This window comes from Salvelinus alpinus, chromosome 36, assembly GCF_045679555.1.
Source record: "Salvelinus alpinus chromosome 36, SLU_Salpinus.1, whole genome shotgun sequence".
Lineage (NCBI taxonomy): Eukaryota > Metazoa > Chordata > Actinopteri > Salmoniformes > Salmonidae > Salvelinus > Salvelinus alpinus.
The window spans coordinates 15,477,886-15,497,832 of record NC_092121.1 but is presented as its reverse complement, the minus strand read 5'-3'; the positions used below and the strand labels follow the sequence as shown (position 1 = coordinate 15,497,832).

Below are 19,947 nucleotides of genomic sequence, written 5' to 3'. Positions count from 1 at the left end.
ATGTCTATCTGCAAGGTTGGACAAAGTTTTGCTGAACGTGGCCCTGTTGTAGACCCCTCTGATATCCATTTAGAAGTTGTCTGTCAAAGTTATGTCTCACAACAAGAACACAAACAGGCACATGGTAATTTAAGGATTCTCTTGAAGGATTTTATTACTCTATAGGCTTTTTTTTTGCATTGGTTTCATAACAGTGCCTAGGGAATAAAATGACATGGACAACAATAATCCCCAGTTTACAATTGGCTCATTCATCCCCCTCCTCTCCCCTGTAACTATTCCCCAGGTCGTTGCTGCAAATGAGAACGTGTTCTCAGTCAACTTACCTGGTAAAATAACGGTAAAATAAATAAAATAAATAAAAAAAAATGAACTGTCATAAAAAAGTCAAAACTCACAAATAAGTCAACATGGACAGAGGCCATGGTGTATTGCAACTCTCTTATGGAATGACAGAAGTATAACTGCACAAAATAGGACAACCACACAGATTTGGTAAATTCTCTCATTTGTAGACTTACAATTTATAGATATAAATAACAATTCAAAGAACAATGCACAAGTAAACCGTTTGAGAGCAATTGACAAATAATCAAATACAATAAATAAAGTGTAATAAATAGATAAATAAATACATATGACACAAAATAAAGTGCAATTTCCACGCACACCCCCACATACACAAACACAAGCTTTTAACTAGCATTCATCTAAATATGAGCTGTTTGTCGTCTCCTAGGAGCACAGTATCAGTATCATACATCTCTCTTTATCGGTCATAATACACACAACAAAAGTTTTTTCAAATTGTATTTAGACAAACAAGTTTCTAGTAGCTATATGAATGGAACAGTGGTTACAATAGAAAATCATGAAGATATGAGGGTAATATCTCGGATAAAATCTAATCTTGTGTCATTAAATTGTGAATTGATTATGTGTAAATTACATTTTTACCTCAAATACTATGTTCAGGACAGTCGTGTGATGACCACAAGATGGCAGTCTGATACAGGTATGGGCATGAACATATTAAGTTACGTCCCTGATGAGAGTGCTGCCTAGGTCTACGGTGGGCTCTCAGATCTCACTAGGAATTCTACATAGAACTTGCATATCATTACACATCACTGTAAACAACATATCCCTCAAATAAACTGGCACTTTTATTCGCACATTACATTATACAACGCTAATTTTGCATACATTGAAAAGGGAGAGAATTCTAGCCTACGTTGCCAGAGTACGAGTAAGTCTCAAACAAGACTCCCATTCTATAGTATCAATTTCATCACCTGACCACACTTAATTCACACACAGAGACATATGGGTTCCTCTTCTTTAGTTCAATTCATTAGCACTGTATTAATTTCAGAACCTAAATAATTGCACATTTCACAATGCCCACTGGGCACAGATGTCAATTCAATGTCTATTCCATGTTGGTTCAACGTGGAAACAACATTGACTTCAACCAGTGTGTGCCCAGTGGGTTGAGTCAATGCAGACAATTCGTAGAACAATATATCTGCTTGCTTGGCTTATTGCAAACCTTTACCTCCCTAACATCCGTTCATGGGTACATTGTAGGGGACACAGGAAAATACTTAAAAAGCCCATTGCATAGTGTCCCTGTGCAAGTTCAGATAGTCCACCAAAATCCAACCAGGACTCAGCCCTTAAAACACTCAAACAAATTCATTCAGCTCTCCTTTACACAATACAATTCCAAGTTCCACATTTAGCAAGCAGGTCATCTTCTTAGTCCAGTTAGGAACACATCTCAATGTGTTACACCAATGCATGTTACACCAATGCATGTTACACCAATGCATGTTACACCAATGCATGTTACACCAATGCATGTTACACCAATGCATGTTACACCAATGCAACAATTCTTCTCTCAATCTATTTTCCAGGTACTGTGTGAGAAAAAGAACAAGGTGCTATCTTTAGGTATTTTAACTGAGTGAAAAGATGGCACCGGAGTTGACGGACATGGGTAATGTTCCTTGTGGTGACAGACTGTGACAGAAGCCTGCCTATTGACATGCTGTTTACATTGGGAACATGTGGGGGCTGTTGACATGATGTTCACAGTGTTCACTACCATCAGGTCTGTTAGATTTTTTTCCTAATCTCTTTAAATATTATCTTTTATCTCTCATGTACAATTTGGAACATGCAAGAAGACACGCTATATACATTACACATATAGTACATACATACACACATTTGAGAACAGCATTAAAGCACATTCCTCCACATATTCTTGTTTTATCTACAGGTCTGTATTTTCTAGCTATTTGGTGTGTGTTTCTTTAGGTGTACATGTTTTTGTCCCTTTTTTGAGGGTGCCCTGTCCGTGCCTGATATGGTGGCATGATATTCTGATCCAAAAGGCATTTTCCAGGAGATCCCAGGTTTGTCTCTCACTCGCAGATCAGGAGTGGTGCTTACCTGAATTCCTCGTGTTTGCCTTTTCAGGCTGAGCTGAGCCGGTAGGACCTGGAGATGTCCCCTGAGCCCCCCGTTGACTACCTCCAGACGGAGCCTCAGACTTTCCTGCTGAACTTCCCCGTTTCTCCTCACCGCCCTTGGGCCCTTCCTGGGATCCCATCTTCATAGGCCCCAGCACGTTTTTGGCCACACTGGTCAGCTGAGTCACAAAGCTTGGCTTGTCACCAGGGGAGACGGGGCATGACTTGCTGGAGCAGGGGGAGGCAGCGGTGGAGGAGGGGGACATAGGGTTCTCCTCCACCACCTCCAGGTGACTCCTCTCCTCCTTTTCCCCTCGGTAGCAGCTCAACGGGACAGAAACCTTGTCTGCTCTGGATTTTGTTGAAGCAGGAACTGGGCCTATGGTAAGAGGGGATGGGGCCGGGGTTGGGGCTGGTGCTTGGGTTGGGACTGAAGGAGCAGGTCCTTTAACTTTGGTCTCAGTGGCTTTGTCAATGCCACCCATCCCTCCTTTCAAAGTGCTCTCTCCCATCTGTGTGTCTTTACTTGCCTTGGCCAACTCTGTAGCTCCCGCCCTCTGTGTAGTGACTTTGTCTGGGCCCACACTCCCTTTCTTCTCACTCTTCTCCTGGTTTCTGCTTGCTGGGGTGGTGTCTGTCTGGACAGCCTGGTGCTTACGCTCCTGGGAGAGCGGACTCTGGGATGTAGCCTTGACTGGGGCCCTGTCAGTGAGTTTAGGGCCTCCACTGGCTGTCTCAGAGCTTGGAGCACTAGAGCTTAGAGGTTTGTCTGCTGGGCTGGACTTGGCCCCTGGAGTGGAGGGGGTTGAGGCTGGGCTAGGCTGGGCCTCACCTGGTACTGGGGAAGCATTTCTCTTCAGAGCCTCGCAAGGGGTTAATGTCTGAGCTGTCTCACCAGCGCTGGTCTTGGGCTCCACTTTAACAGGTGTGCTGTCAGTGTGAGGGTCAGATGCTGTAGTCTGGGCAGCTCTCTCCCTCCCTGTCAGCAGTGTGTCCCGGCTCAGGGGCGACTCCTGTCTCCCCAGCCTCCTCGCAGGCTTCAGGCACCCTGTCTCTCCAACCGTGGGGGGAGAGGGGGAGGAGGAAGACGAGGGAGAGGGGGGAACGGGCCCGTTCTCTCCCTCCATCTCCAACAGACTCTGCAGGCTGTGCTCGCAGTGGTAAGACTCCCTCCTGTAGTCCCCATGTGACACCTCCAGGCCGTGCTTACGCATTGACACCCCCCCTGCAAGGGGTGAGGAAGCTGACGACGAAGATGAAAAGGAGGTCAGGAGTGTCGCGCCCAGTTTCTCTGACGACTGAACCCGCTGTAGCAAGGGTGAGCGGGGAGGCTCTGCGCTTTTGGGCCTGGGACGGGCCACAGGGGGAGAGGAGTGGAGCTTTGCTGGGAAGGCCTGAGTGGTGTTGGAGCTACCCACTGTGTGGCCAGATAGGGGTGGGGGAGAGGAGGTGGTGGGGGAGGGTGTGTGGGCCAGGGGGGATAGGGGGATGTTGCCAGCTGACTTGCAGCGGGCTGAGCGGTACTGGCGGTGCAGCTTGGGGGAGAGGCCGTGCAGGGAGCTGGGTCTCATGTGCTGGGAGGCAGCCGGGGAGTTAGGGGTGCTGGAGACTGGAGAGCTGCTCTGAGAAGTGTTGCCTGAGGAGTGAAGAGGAGACATATAGCAATAATTCAAACTGTATTATTTTGTTATGTGAGGGTGCAGATGCTAAGAGGAGTGCTGTACAGTAATGTAGGTAGAGTAATGCCCTTCATACTGACCCAGGTAGGTGGAGTCGGGGCTGGAGCGGTAGCTCTGTGTGGGGGAGCGGGAAGAGAGGTTGTGGGTGGGGGAGCCTGGGAGGCTGTCCCCTGATGACAGAGAGCGGTTCAGAGAGGACAGGCTGCGGCTGGTGTGGAGCAGGTTCGACTGCTTAGTGATTTTCCTGAACAACGAGCTGCGCTTCTTACTGCGAGTGAGAGGTGAAAAGAGAGAGGTGGGAGGATGAGAGGAGAGAGAGAGAGTTAGAAAAACAGTCAATGACATTGATTTTCTAGAGCGCTCATCTGAAATCATAGTGTAGCATCTGCTGTGCAGAGAAACCCACTTGTACCTTTCTTGTCCCTCCTTAGCCCCTGTCTTCTTGTTGCGCCGTGCCATCTTGGACTTGTAGCTGGACTTGCGGGCAGGACCAATCTTGATGGAGGTGTTTTCAAAGGGCGTAGTGGTCACCGTCACATTGTTTCCACTCTGGAGAAACAACGTAAAAAAAAAACGTACAGTATGCACTGCTTGCACAATTATTAGGCAAATTGTATTCCTCAGGATTCCTTTTATTGTTGAACAAACACAATGCTCTCAGTCAATCCAAAATGTTATTGAATCTCAAACCTGAATGTTTAACAAAGGAATAGTGAGTTTTGTCTATCTCAGGGGAATATATAAGTGTGCACAATTATTAGGCAACTATTAGTGTGCACAATTATTAGGCAACTACATTACAAAAATAATTTCTCCCAACTCACTTTTTATTCTCAATTTGTAGAGTAAGTGTAACAAATAAGTAACACAAAATGACAATTAAATAACATTTTTGGCCTTTCAAAAATATTCAGTGACCAATATAGCCACCCTCCTTTTCAATAACTGTCATGAGCCTTCCATCCATGGAGCCTGTCAGTTTCTTGATCTGTTCCCGATCAACTTTCGCTGAAGCAGCAACCACAGCCTCCCAAATGTTGTTCAAAGAGGTGTATTGTCTTCTCTGACTGTAAATCTCACGTTTGGGAAGGACCCACAAGTACTCAATAGGATTTAAGTCAGGTGAGGAAGGGGGCCAGGTCACTATTTGTGACCTTGCTGGCTAGCCAAGCAGTGGAGTACTTGGATGCATGTGATGGAGCATTGTCCTGCATAAAGATCATGGCCTTCTTGAATGCTGAGGACTTCTTCCTGTACCACTGCTTGAAGAAAGTCTCTTCCAGTTTCAGTCCATCTTCAACCTGAAAAGGTCCAACTACCTCATCCTTAATGATAGCAGCGCATACCAGTACCCCTCCTTCACCTTGCCTGACTCGAAGTGGTGCCCTGTGTCCATTACTGATCCAGCCACGGGCCCATCCATCTGGTCCATCAAGAGTCACTCTCATTTCATCTGTCTTCAGGTATTTCTTTGCCCAATCTTGTGAATCTTATTCAGTGGTGGTTGTGTTTCAGCCTTCTTGACCTTGGCCATGTCTCTGAGCACTTCACACCTTGTACTTCTGGACACTCCAGGTAGGTTGCAGTTCTGGATTATGGTGGCACTGGAGGATAATGGGTTCCTGGTAGCTTGACATTTAATTATTCTCAAGTCTTTTGCGCCTTTTCTTCTCCCTGCGTTTTATGCGCCCCAGTTGACTGTTCGCAACAAAACGTTTGATTGTCCGGTGGTGTAACGGCGTTCCTCCTCCTCTTCATACGAAGAGGAGGAGCAGGGATCGAACCAAAATGCAGACTTGTGATTTGACATGATATTTATTAAAGTAAAGACGACAACACGAACTTCACTTAAAACTAAACAAAACAACAAACGGAGTAGACAAACCTGAACGTAAGGACTTACATGTAACGCAGAACGAACGGACAGGAAAATGACTACATAAAACGACGAACGAACGAAACAGTCCCGTATGGTGCAACATAGACACAGACACAGGAGACAACCACCCACGACAAACAATGTGAAAACACCTACCTTAATATGGTTCTCAATCAGAGGAGATGAAAACCACCTGCCTCTAATTGAGAACCATATTAGGTACCCATTAACCAACATAGAAACAGAAAACATAGACTGCCCACCCAAACTCACGTCCTGACCAGCTAACACATAAAACAACTAACAGAAAACAGGTCAGGAACGTGACAGGTGGTCACGCCTCAATAGTTTAGCTATTTCAAGAGTGTTGCATCTGTCTGAAAGGCAATTTACAATTTTAGACTTTTCGGTGTTAGTTAAATCTATTTTTTGGCCCATTTTACCTGAGGTAATGAAGCTGCCTAATAGTTATGCACACCTTGATATAAGGTGTTATTCACTTTCACCACACCCTCCCTCATTACACATATACATATCACCTGAAAATGATTACATCCCATAAGCATTCAAGTTTATATAGTTTGGAGTTGGAAAATGTGCATAGAAATAATGAGAAGATCAGAATACTCACTTGCCTAATAATTGTGCATGCAATGTATGATAGGCTTCACCTGTATTCTATACTGTAGAAAAAAACACCTGTTGTTTCTTTCTTTTCCTCTCACCTTCAGAATGAGCTCCACCACCTCAGTGTGCACCAGCCCGTGGACAGACTCCCCGTTCACATGAGTGATGAGGTCACCAGCGCAGAGTCCCGCCTCCTGGGCAGGGCCTCCGTCCTCCACATGCTGTGATTCAAACAGATCAACATCAATCAAACAAGTCATCATGCTATTGGACAAGTCTGTTTTTCCACTACAAATTGTAGCGATGCTTTGTTATGATACAGAACTTCTTCAAATGAGTGATGTCTACTTAACACTACTTTCTCCATGGAAATGAACACAGAACATATCATCTCTATCGCTGTCTCACCCAGACCACGTGGTGTACGCTGTAGACATCACTGTCTCCCATGTAGACTCGAATGGCTCGGAGGGTGAAACCGTACTTCTTCCCAGAGCGGTGGATGGTGATGGGAGAACGCAGCACGTTGACCGTGGGCGAGTAGTCTCGGCTGGGGGAGGAGTCACGAGACGACAGGTCGGAGGAGATGGATCGAGGAGACATGGGGCTGGCCAGGGGGGACGTACCATGCTGCTCCACTGAGGAGGGGGGAGAGAATCACAGGAATAAAGTGTGAGAAAAAACATCTGAATAAGTCAAATGAAGGTCAAAGCAATAGATAATCTTTAAGAAATGTACTATTTTCCATAACAAGCCCAGTTAACCGTTTTACTGTTTTACTGTTTAACATTAATATTGTCATTAGCAACAGACAGCCCCGCTCTTCTCACACTCCCTTGCCTTCCAGCTCCTCACCTGTAGGTATGATGACAGACAGGGCTGTGGTGGAGGCAGACTTGATGACCTTGGTCACAGGTCGCGAGTTGCGTTTCTCTCCCTCAGCTGAGAGCTGGCTGTGGCGGACCCTCCTCAGGACCAGTTCGTTGGTGGCCCGGGACCCCTGGGGCTCTGTGGCCCCAGCAGTCACAGTACTGCTGGGGCTGGGGATGACTCCCATTAGTACATCAGCTGGCCTCAGCAGCTTGTCTGGAGCAGAGCAGAAAGATGGAGGAATAATATCATGTAGGTATCAAAGTGTATGTCAAGCCAGGATTCATCCATTATCCAATGCCAAATGCCCTCACCTCCAGCAGTCAAACCATTGCCCTCCTTTTCCTTCCTAAAATCCCCCTGGCTGGATGTGGTGCCCATGGATGTGGTGCCCATGGCCCCCTCCAAAGATGTGCCCCTGGCCTTCACTGGGGGCTGTCTGGTGGGCACGGGCAGCTCAGGATCGGCCTCTAGTGGGGAGGCGAAGCGGTGAGTGTCCATGAGTGCAGAAAAGCGTCGCCGGGCCCCAGATGGAGGACTGGAGTCACTCTCAGTGAAGGAGGACTCTGAGCATGACAGTCGCTTCCTACACACAACAACACAGCACAGAATAGATTTATTGTATTTATGAAATCAAACCATGAGTAATGATAATGAGAGCCTTGATAATGAGAACCAACAATGTCACATTTCCAACTTGTTATGCAAGGTAAGAGGGCACTAGTACTAGTCAGAGTACAGTAGTGGTCATACTCACATCTCAGGTGATCCTGTCCTCCAGCTCTTATCTCTCAAGGTCAGGCTACCCAGGCTCTCTCTCTTGGCTGCCCGGTCCTCCCTGGGGCCCTTGTGCTCCCGCCGGGTCACCGTCGAGGGCTTGTGCTCTAGCTGGGACAGGTGCTCCATGCTGCTGTACACCTGTAGTTCCCAGCAGAGAGAACCAATAAGCTTTCTGCACCCACAGAGGGATAAATTACACATTTTCCCATGATTCTTTCTTTTACAATAGGTTCAGTGGCACAATTAGCTTTCACAGATTAGTCAAGAAGGGGAGATCTGAGCAGAAAGAGACATATGTCTGAGGCATGTGTGTCAATAAAATCCAAGGTTACGAAAGAGGTTCTTTCATGACTTAGTCTACCATGTGTGATAGTCACATTAAGTCACTTGGCTCAGAGGTATGTCTCTTTCTGCTCATCTCCCCTTCTTGACTAATCTGTGAAAGCTAATTGTGCCACTGAACCCATTGTAAAAGAAAGAATCATGAGAAAATCTTTTTAATTTAGGATTATGAGATTTACTGACAGGCTTTAGGGAAGACACGTTTACATGGCCTAGACTTGTACAATGAGGGGCATCAAGTTAATCTAGCTCAGCAAGGAGTGTTGGAGAAGGGAGGTGAGACAGAAGAACTGATTAGGCCGAAATATAGGTTTTACCATTAACATCAATTAATAGCCCAGGCATTTATTTGCTTGAATCACTGAACACAACATGCGCTTATTAGACACTGGCTTCTATTTGAGTCAGGTGTCTTTCCTTAATGCTCACAGCGTTTGCTCACTTGCATAGTTAATTGTTTAATTCCTGAATTCACTTCCAGTATTTTAATCAATATCTTAATTTCCTGCACCAATGTGCTATCATTTACACACTGTGCCACGTTTATTTTGTCTTAGTATGCCTCTAATAAAAAATATATTAAAAAACCCACCCTTGACAGAATAATTATTCTCCTTCTTGAATGTGCATTTTTTTCTGCAGTTCTTACTTTCGTCACTAGAGCGAACAGCTGATTTCTGGGGGGTCTGTATTCCTGAAGTTGTTGACAGTTTTTGTGCTTGCCAGTTAGCTAGCAGTTCTCATCTGTTAGCAGCCAATGGCTAGCAGTTCTCATCTGTTAGCAGCCAATGGCTAGCAGTTTCTTACTGGCGATAAAAACTGATGATTGCCATCACTTTTTCGAGCCATTACTGAATTATTTAATGTAACAAATTAAACATTAAACCTTGTAAACAATTCATGGTAATTCATGGTAACGTTGTAAACAATTCATTTAGACCCAGTGTTTATTTCAAACAGGCGTTTATTTGCTGAAATCTGTAGTGTTGGCCGGCTATTAAAATGGACTGGTCGGCTATTTGAAACTGTGTTTAATTGAAGTTTTAAGGTAAGTTTAAGGATGAGTAAGTGTAGAGTTTGACCTTGCTGAAGCGAGGGGAGCAGGAGGAGAAACGACGGATTTCGACAGGTTCATCATCATTGGTGTCGTCCTCATCATAAGAGTGGACGTGGTGGTAGCGGTCCGAGCGTGCTGGGGACGGAAGAGGACATGACACAAACACACACACACACACAAATGCAAACAGACAAATAGCATGGACAAGTGCCTCAAAGCTCCAAACACAGCTAGTTCTTATCTCTATCCCATATGCCAGTGGTATTCAAAGTTGGGGTTGCGACCAAACTGCAGTTATTTTTTTAGGAATAGAGTAAAGATTATTGTATGGGACAATATGCAAACCTTTTTGAGAAATACAATTTTATTAAGTAAATGTATTTATTGGTTTCTTTGATAAGAGATTCAAATGTTATTGAAGGTTATTTGTTGATGTAAAAATCAACATTTTTGTCAATAGATTAGGGGTGGGGTGGGCTGGGGTAACGAGAAATTGTTGCAAAAATATGGGTTCCCCAGAAATTCTGGAGAAGAGAATGGGGTCCCCGTTGAAAAAGTTTGAATACCACTGCCTTATGGTGATTCTATACATTAAGAATGCAACAAGTCAGCACAGTTCTCCTCCATGTGACCAGGGGGCAGTGCAGTTAGAGACAGACTCACTGTCGAAGTAGCTGGTGTCCTCCTCTGACTCTAGGTGGGGGATGAACTCAGCCTTCTGTCTCAGCAGACTGTTCCAGTCCAGTTCAGTGAAGAACGAGTGCTGCTTCACCTCAAATGCACCGCCTGGGGCAGCGAAAGAGAACGAGAGAGAGAGAGCGAGAGAGAGAGAGAATGAAAGGGAGAGTGAGAATGAAAGGACGAGCGAGAAAGGGGGAGAGAGAGGGAGAGAGAGATAAGATGTGTGTTGTTGAGTGAATCTATATTTTCACTATGAATAGGCAGTTTAGTCCATTTCTGCTACAGCACACGTCTGATGTTAAGCATGTTGTCAACATGCACGTGTATACTGACCTGTGCCCAGTCGGACCAGTGGGTTGGTCTGAAGCAGAGTAGAGATCAGATGTTGGGCATCGGCAGGAAGAGCATCCTCACCTTCTGGCCACACTATGTCATCTACAAGAGACAGACAGAGATAAGTTGCATTGGACAATGTAGACGTGAGAAAGATGGCTTCAAAATGGCTGTAAGATGCTGCTCAATGAACCCACCAACCCCCGACCTCTCACCTGTGATGACCTGTCCAAAGAGCTCCTCAGGCGTGTCTCCAAAGAACGGCACACAGCCCACCAGGAACTCATAGAGGATGATGCCCATAGCCCACCAGTCTACTGGCTTCCCATAGCCCTGTCTCAGGATCACCTCCGGGGCGATGTACTCTGGCGTGCCACACACCTGATGGAGGACAGAACCACAGCACTCCTATGAGAGGTTCTATAGTCATATCTATGGATAAAACACTACTGGTGAGATGCTAAGGCCAGTCTCTCTCAAAACGTGAGTGAGAGACATGTGTGGCCAATGCACGTGTTTTCCAACCTGATGGGATCAATGCGAGAATGCCAGGATAAAACATGAAAGCTTTGGACGTTGTGTTTTCATGTGTAGATGGGTATTCATCAAATGCTAACAGATCTGTGGCTGTGAGAAAGCCGAGCCAATAAATAATTGGGGATTTAATTGAAGCAGCACCATTCAAAGGGTGGGAAAAACAAAACATCTGAAAAGACAGTTGATTATAATAACTGAGGCATATTTGGTTATCATTTTGTTTGATGTTGATCATTTCATTTCTTCACGCTTTGACAACTATATGCACACATTTATAAACTCAGCATATATTTATTATATTTGTCTGGAAATAAATACATAAAAAATGTATTAGGTATAGTTTTTTTGGTCTGAATGGTTATGGAAAATGTAGAAATGTAAATATATTACTGAAAATTCATTTTGAATTTCTGCCAAGGTTGTGTATGCTGTGGTGGGTTTCTCTGCTCTATATACAGTGCACACCTGTTTGTCCAGGAACTCTCTGGTGTCCTTCTCAATGTGTCCCTCGTACAGGTTAGTGGTGAGGCTCATCAGACCCATCTTAGACAGGCCGAAGTCAGTCAGCTTGATGTGCCCCATGGAAGTGATCAGAAGACTGGGGACAGACAGGTCAAAGGTTACAGGAAACACTCTTCGTGTTTGTAATATAATACAACTTTGAGTTCACTCCAATGAGTCCCATATGATAATTGTTCAATGCCAACCCAAGTGAGGTCTTACTTGTCTGGTTTGAGGTCGCGGTGCACGATGCCATAGTTGTGGATGTACTCCAGTGCCAGGACGGTCTCGGCAAAGTACATGCGTGCCATCTCCACAGGCAATGCCCCGATGTTTTTCAGCAGGGTGGCACAGTCTCCCCCTGGTAACAGATAACACGTGATCAGACTGACTGCTAACATTCCCATCATCAGCAATGTCCTAAATGCTGCTCTTGTCCTAAATAGACAAGTAATGGTGTCCAGTATATTATTGTGTTAACTTACCCTCCACATACTCCATGACCATACAGAGGTGCCTGCGGGTCTCAAAGGAGCAGAACATGGAGACCACGAATGGGTTCTCAGCGAAGGTCAGGATGTCTCTCTCTACAAAGGCCTGCTGTATCTGGTTCCTCAGTATCAGGTTCTGCTTGTTGATCTTCTTCATGGCGAAACGCTGACGGGTCTCCAGGTGACGGACCAGGTAAACAGCCCTGGAGACACACACACACGCATACACACAGTTAGTAATCAGATTTTTTACACATTTTACTGAGTAAATCCAGTGTTTTCTCCTAAAACCATTTAATGGACATCAACAAGATGGCTCAGAGACATGTACTAATGTAACATTCATATGCATGAACACACCCTCACACCCACACACACACACACACACACACGCACACTCACCCACATCCACATCCACACACACCCTCACCCACACCCACACACACACACACACACTCACACCCACACCCACACCCACACCCACACCCACACCCACACCCACACCCACCCATAAGCTCCATTGCTGATCAGCTTTATGGTCTGGAAGTCAGCCTCTTCGGGCGTCTTCATAGCTCTCATCTTGCCCTGAGGGAGAGAGCATGACAGCAGGGTAAGACGAGACTGGATCTGGCCAGACCTCCAACACCAGGCCCACAGGAGTGACGTTGTCTCTTTTTTTCCCAGTGCTACCCTTGTCTTCCTGAATTCTTGTCCAGTTAGCTGAATTTTGGCACCTGTCCTGATGGTTGAAGGAGGGCTGATTGCAGGCCTACAAGGCACTAGAGGATATCCTGCTTTGACTTCAGACTCTAATCAAAGCAAATGGACTCAATTACGTAGAGTATTGTCCACTGTGCCAAGTAATTAGTAGAGGAAGCAGTCATATTCATTAGAGTCAGCACGGCCTTGGACTACAGTTTGACTTAACCCAAAGGGACAGAGAGGGGGGTTGATGGTGGGTGGGCTGGGAAGAGGTGGAGTAGGGACAAGGTTCTCACCTCTGTTGAGTCGTCTGTTTCTGGGGTGAGAGGTCCCTCACTGTCATAGCTGTCTAGGTTCACCATTTCTGGGGACATACAGAGGGAGTACATATGAGCTGTATTTCAGCAATACATAGAGTGAGAAAGCAACAGTAGTCAACACAAGTTAAGTTTTTTTCTCTCTCTCTCTCTCTCTCTCTCTCTCTCTCTCTCTCTCTCTCTCTCTCTCTCTCTCTCTCTCTCTCTCTCTCTCTCTCTCTCTCTCTCTCTCTCTCTCTCTCTCTCTCTCTCTCTCTCTCTCTCTCTCTCATTCTCATTCTCTCGCTCACCCTCTATAGGGTCTCGTGTCAGTCCCAGCTGGCTGATAATGTAGCGAGGGATGTCCGTCTTCATCAGGTGTCCCTCCTTGGCGTGGTCCTCTGCTGCCTCCAGCAGGTGGTAGAACTCCTCTGGATTAAACTCCTGAGGCACAGGAACATGGGGACCACATTCAGTGTGACACAGGTATAACACTACTTGAATCAAGATATAACACATTTTATTGCACGCACAACAGACGCTATATCGGTCCGCTAATACAGGACCAGTAAAGGCCCAGTGCACTACTTTTATGAAGCTATTCTTTTCAAATAATTATTCTGATTTTTCAAGGGGGCTCTCAGCACCCCTACTTCCCGCGTCTATGCATGTACCAAATAAAAAATACAATTTAAATGGGTTTCCATCACATTTTCAACTCTACTGATGATTTTCTCACAATTTGTTTTGTATATAGCGAGTGTGCCCACTCTGGTATTGGCACAGTACTGTATCTGCGCCCTGCGCGCTGTTGGCTAGAGCACAGCCTGCATCATGGGTATTCAACTCTTAACCTACGAGGTCAGAGCCTGCTGGTTTTCTGTTTTACCTGATAATTAATTGCACACACCTGGAGTCACAGGTCTAAATCAGTCTCTGATTAGAGGGGAACAATGAAAACATGCAGTAGAACTGGCTTCGAGGTCCAGAATTGAGTTGATGAGTTTATTGTGGACAAAAGAGCGACATCATTTTTATTCGTCAAACAGCACCCAAGCATCGATGATGACGTCACCAGAATAAGACCCTGGATATTTATTGGTAAGGAGCATCAAGTTCATCACCTTGCACTTTCACCACCCTGTGAAGTTCATCATACATTATTTAATCTGTAGCCTAATAAACTGCATGCTTCCCTAATAAACTGCATGGACCATACAACATGTCATTGCAAGACACTAAGTTTACTTCGATATGATGGGTTATTATTTCAATATTTGAGCATAAAAGAGTCAGAGTGCAGTATAACTACAGTATGCTGCAAATACTGCGTCCAGTTTCCATCAGGCCTGTCATGACATTTTTTTATCCAACATGTACTTTACGCACATAAAAAGGTTGGATGGAAGCCAAGTTTATGAGGCCTGCTGGCTGCGGTCACCCAGAGGACAGGACTACTGCTCTGCCAGAGACCCTGAGTCAGTCTGGGCTACACACACAGGCTCAAACTTTAAATGACACAGTCACGGTCTGTGAGACTCAGACAGCACTTCAGGGGGCAGCTGCTATTTGTAATACTGTAGCGAGGCAAATGGAATTTTAATCTAAATGCAAATCGAATGGCTAGCCAGTCAGATTGGGCCTTTTATCAAGGTGCTTAGTTGGAGCTCAGTATTTTTGCCCTACTGTGTAATAAACCCCCTGTTTAAATGTTCATAATGACTGTTTGTGCTCATATTTATTTAAGGAAATGAATTTGTCTTTGATCCAGGCCAGGGATATGGTCTGTTAAATAATTAGTGGGGCCATGGACCGTGAATGTGACTGTGATTGTGTTGAGAGTTCTGTGTTCTGTTCTCACCAAGCACTCCAGCAGCCTTGCTGGGCGAGAGATGATGATGAGGAGTTTCTTCACCAGCTCTGTGACGAAGGCCACCTCTGAGCTCTCTGATCGCGCATACGCCTGAGAGAGAGAGAAATAGATGGAGGAAGAGAGACAGAGAGAAAGAAATGTTGAGGTAGAGAGAGAAGTAGAGAGAGAGAGAGACAGCGACAGACAGAACAAGACAAAATAAATCAAAGCTTGGCAGCGACGTCGGATGTGAGAACAGTCATATTCCAGGCAAAACTAATCCTATCAAACAGAATACTGGCAACCCAGAATAATCAGACCGATTTAATCAACCCGTCAAACCAAGGGTGCAGATGAAGTTCCTTGATAGCTTCTATCTGCTCAGACAAATCACACACACTATTACACAATTAGCCTTATTTTACTCCTTTACTCGTTCTTATCCTTCTGAAGGGCGTAGTGCTGTCATTTGAAATGAGACGATAGGAACTAAATGTGCCTCTCAGCAGCCTGCAGCATGGCCACCCAGACCTGAGAAGAGCCTGATATTGAGACAATGTGTCTCCCATTCAACAATTCCACTCAGGGCTATGCTGATGTTATACACTGCAACATAAGAGTGGCTTATGGGCCGCTCTATAACCCCAGAACTGACCTGTCCTGGCACCTATCATGACATCTTAACCTATAGTTGCAGTGCTTCTGTGACTCACGTCATTGAGCAGCTTCTCCAGGTTCTCCTGCAGCTCAAAGAAGTAGACAGTAGTGATGAGGCCCTCGCGAGCTTTGGACAGGCAGTCCCTGGACAGCTCTGCTATCTGATGGTGGATGAAGCTGATGACCCCGTCGGCCAGCGGCAGCACGCTCTCAGGGGAGAAGGTATTGATGAACTCTGCTAGATGCTCCTCCATCTGAGCCGTGGCCTGGGAGAGGGAGATACAGGAAACAGAGTTAGGAGAGTTTAATCCATTTCATATTTGACATTCAAAACTGAAATAGTTCAGTTGTGCTCCACTGAGCCATGGTATTTCCATCATTCTCACTTCCACCTGTTTAAAAGTAGACATAACTCCTGACATACAAATCAGAGAGGAGACAGCCTCGTTTCCCCTCAATTTCCATAGAAGAGAGTTTTCTATCTCTGACATACAGTACCACACTGAGCAAACACCATAATCTGCTTCCTTTTGATACCAGTCTGCTCTAACCAATCCTTACTTGCACTTGAAAGTGTGAGAGAAAATTATGTTTTGTGTGTGTGTGTGTGTGTGTGTCATGTCTTACTTTGGGGAAGCGCTCCTTGTACACATGGTTCATCATGACGATCTCATTGTCATAGCAGGAGGGGGAGCGTCCAGGACTGAGGCTGCGGGAGCGCGGTCGCATGTGTGGTGAGCAGCGGCCCCCATCATCGTCGGTGATGCTCTCCGTGCTGCCAAAGTGCTTGGACAGGAAGTGCAACTCGTCCATGGTGGGCTGGAAGGGCAGCTGGTGCAGCCGCTCCTGAGACGAGCTGGAGGACTGGAGGGGGAGGAAGAGAGGGAGAAGGAGGAGAAAGAGAAGGGAGGAAGAGTGGAGGTGTTGGACAGAAGACAAAAGAGGATGAAAAGTGATGTTCTCTCATACATGAAATCCAGTTTTTGTATTGGCCAGAACCATAGCTAATCGTGTCCTCTGGTGGCTCTGGTAGTGGCTATACTGGGAAGTGGGGACAGTTACCCTCATCCATCTGTCTCAACTCTGAGAGACAGAGAGAGACACTAATGAAGTGAGCCCAGCACCAGGGTCCGCTACATTAATCTGTCTCTTTCAGAATCAGACTCATTTACCTGCTGAGTCAAAGCAATCGGACTTGACATTCCCCACAGGATCAATCCCAAATCAATCCCAATTGGCATCCCTGCTTAAAACAATCAGGACAAGGTTGGATGGAAGGACGGGAAGATTATCTCTGTCACTGCATTTCATGGTTATAAATGTTCTGTTATTCATCGATGCTGCTTTCTCAATATGTCTGCCAGGGTATTGAAAAAGCACAGTTTTCACTCCCAAATGGATCTGTCTCCACCATAGCCATGATCAGACTCAGTCCAGGGGAGAGGAGTATATAGCCTCGTTATTGTTATTTTATTGTGTTACTTTTTACACTTCGTTTATTTGGTAAATATTTTCTTAACTCCTTCTTGAACTGCACTGTTGGTTTGTTAGGGGTTGTAAGTGAGCATTTCACGGTAAGGTCTACACACGTTGTATTTGGCGCATGTGACAAATAAAGTTTGATTTGAAGCCACCCTGCCAGCTCCATACTAAGTTCCATGTCTCATTCAGATATATATGTGTTGTTTGTTGAGGTATTATTTCCAGTGGGGATATTTAGCTAAATAGAGCCTATGGTGAATTGGGCACCGAACAGGGTGTACTATCTATTTTCTCCTCTTTTCTACTCTCCTCTCTCATCCCACCGGTCTGGTACTTATCTAGCTACCCTCCTCTGTTCCTCCCTCTCTCCCTGGCCAGACGAGAGCAGTCCCCAGGCCTCTGATGTTGTGTTACATAAGTGAGAAAAACAGCGAGAGAGAGAGAGAGAGAGAGAGAGAGAGAGAGCGCGAGAGAGAGACAGAGAGAGGAAGAGACCTGAGGGAGAAGAATCAAAGACAGAGAAAATGTGGGTAGAGATGATGTGTGTGCCGGTATGTGTGTGTGTCTATGAGTGTGTGAATGAGAGAGAGAAACTGAAGAAGACCTTGAGGCAATGACAGAGACAGTAAGAGTGTACCATAGTGTTAGAAAGAGAAAGGAGACAGAGACAGTAAGAGTGTACCATAGTGTTAGAAAGAGAAAGGAGACAGAGACAGTAAGAGTGTACCATGGTGTTAGAAAGAGAAAGGAGACAGAGACAGTAAGAGTGTACCATAGTGTTAGAAAGAGAAAGGAGACAGAGACAGTAAGAGTGTACCATGGTGTTAGAAAGAGAAAGGAGACAGAGACAGTAAGAGTGTACCATAGTGTTAGAAAGAGAAAGGAGACAGAGACAGTAAGAGTGTACCATTGTGTTAGAAAGAGAAAGGAGACAGAGACAGTAAGAGTGTACCATAGTGTTAGAAAGAGAAAGGAGACAGAGACAGTGAAGTAAGTCAGACAAAGGAGAAAGAGAAAGTGGAAGAAAGCGAGTTTTGAAGAAAATAAGCTTTTTAGGAAAAGGCCATTGATGCATGAGATGAGACAAAGCAGGGTGAATCTGTGTTACCGTGGAGCTGGGCGTGTTGGTGCCATATCCAGAGGAGGGCAGAGATGCCAGGGACCATCGGCGACCATCCGCCCTTCAGAGGAGAAAAACAATGTACAGTATTAAACCTGAGAGCATTAGACTTATGCCCAACATCCTCAATGCATCCACCAATGGAACTAATATGGAAATATGCAAAGGAGGCGGCGCCCACATCCTGTATAACACAACTGATCCCCCGTATTGTATTAGTCATAACAGCCATCCGAAGGGAGAGGGAATAGAGTGGAGTGGCCTGGCCATTGTGTTTCTATGGGGCTGCAGCATGCTGCAGTGACAGACGGCAGAAGGATTTGATAAACGAGAGCAGTGAGTACAGGAAGCTATTACTGCTCCTGCCTCTGCTCCTCTAACTCTGACTGACTGACTGGGAAGAGATGGGATGACCTCCTGGCTAAGCTCTTTAGCTTCCTCTCACCACTCTCTGAGAGGTGTGATCATTCTCACTGGGAGGTGCTAGACCTGCATCTAACTGGTATTCACCTCTCCCTCCCTCCCTCTCTCACACACACATACACACGCATGCATACACACACAGTGTCAGGGAGCTGTTACCTTCTGGAGGAAGCGAATGAGAAGTGTGCCGGGGTGCTGGAAGAGAAGTTGCGTGGGCTGTCCAGAGGGCTACTTCCTGGAAACATAAAGGAATGGGAATAGAGAAACAGACAGAGCATGAAAGAGGAGGAGAGGTACTGTATGATGACGTGTTTACAGTAAGATGTTTGCAGTCCGAGATGGCTGTAGTACGTACCGAGGTGTCCAGGGAGGGGCAGAGGAGAGTGTGGGCGGTGGGGCAGAGTGGGGGAGGTGGTGGACAGGATCAGACTCTTCCTGTTACTGGTACGACAACTGGAAACACAGAGAAAGAGAAATAGAGGGAGTTTTATGAACAATGATATATTAGCAGGAGACCTTCTGTGAAGGTTTAGTGTGGTACATAAAATAGAGAGTGTGTTACTGCAAGTATGTGTGTGTGTTTGTCTGTGGTTTAGTGTGTTCAAGTGTGTATGTGTGTGTGTGTGTGTTCGTGTGTGTGTATGTGTGTGTGGACATGTGCGTATGCAGGGCTCACTGCAGGAGGACCAAGGCGATAAAGAAAATTCAATTTGCCATCAATCCTCAGCCGTCTCCTCTCATGCAAGATAAGGGTGAAGAGTAGGAAGGAGGGAGAGATACAGAGCGAGAGAGAGAGAGAGAGAGAGAGAGAGAGAGAGAGAGAGAGAGAGAGAGAGAGAGAGAGAGAGAGAGAGAGAGAGAGAGAGAGAGAGAGAGAGAGAGAGAGAGAGAGAGAGAGAGAGAGAGAGAATGGGAAGACAACAGGATCCTCTCAAATCCATGGGAGAACCTCAATTCTAATTGGAATCTCCACTCCACACACTCTCCTCCATGTCGTACTACACATGATGACTCTATCTGAGTCACACACAGACGTTCTCAGTAATGGCATGAGGCCTCTTTAACGACACTCTAATAGCCCACAGCTCAGATCCATTTAAAACACACTCAGATAGCTCCATCACCAGCACTATGGCATATTGCCCCATCCACTCC

The 19,947-nt window shown here is 45.8% G+C and overlaps 1 protein-coding gene across 2 annotated transcripts in view; it reads right to left on the bottom strand.

The window, feature by feature from the left end:
- Positions 1–125: 125 nt before the first annotated feature.
- The window catches only part of LOC139564807 (microtubule-associated serine/threonine-protein kinase 1-like), a 60,465-nt gene continuing 40,643 nt past the window's right edge, over positions 126–19,947 (bottom strand). For both annotated transcript variants that reach the window (XM_071384646.1, XM_071384647.1), the window contains exons 3-26: positions 19,148–19,245; positions 18,952–19,027; positions 18,358–18,430; positions 16,395–16,631; positions 15,824–16,033; positions 15,120–15,221; positions 13,570–13,702; positions 13,259–13,326; positions 12,769–12,845; positions 12,255–12,463; positions 11,992–12,130; positions 11,734–11,866; positions 10,947–11,112; positions 10,732–10,833; positions 10,381–10,503; positions 9,743–9,852; positions 8,296–8,456; positions 7,853–8,124; positions 7,524–7,754; positions 7,077–7,306; positions 6,767–6,889; positions 4,575–4,711; positions 4,243–4,430; positions 126–4,119 (exon numbers count right to left, since the gene is read on the bottom strand). In XM_071384646.1, coding sequence (XP_071240747.1) covers positions 2,447–4,119; positions 4,243–4,430; positions 4,575–4,711; positions 6,767–6,889; positions 7,077–7,306; positions 7,524–7,754; positions 7,853–8,124; positions 8,296–8,456; positions 9,743–9,852; positions 10,381–10,503; positions 10,732–10,833; positions 10,947–11,112; positions 11,734–11,866; positions 11,992–12,130; positions 12,255–12,463; positions 12,769–12,845; positions 13,259–13,326; positions 13,570–13,702; positions 15,120–15,221; positions 15,824–16,033; positions 16,395–16,631; positions 18,358–18,430; positions 18,952–19,027; positions 19,148–19,245 — 5,071 coding nt within the window. In that variant the 3' untranslated portion in view covers positions 126–2,446. The remainder of the gene's footprint in view (positions 4,120–4,242; positions 4,431–4,574; positions 4,712–6,766; positions 6,890–7,076; positions 7,307–7,523; positions 7,755–7,852; positions 8,125–8,295; positions 8,457–9,742; positions 9,853–10,380; positions 10,504–10,731; positions 10,834–10,946; positions 11,113–11,733; positions 11,867–11,991; positions 12,131–12,254; positions 12,464–12,768; positions 12,846–13,258; positions 13,327–13,569; positions 13,703–15,119; positions 15,222–15,823; positions 16,034–16,394; positions 16,632–18,357; positions 18,431–18,951; positions 19,028–19,147; positions 19,246–19,947) is intronic.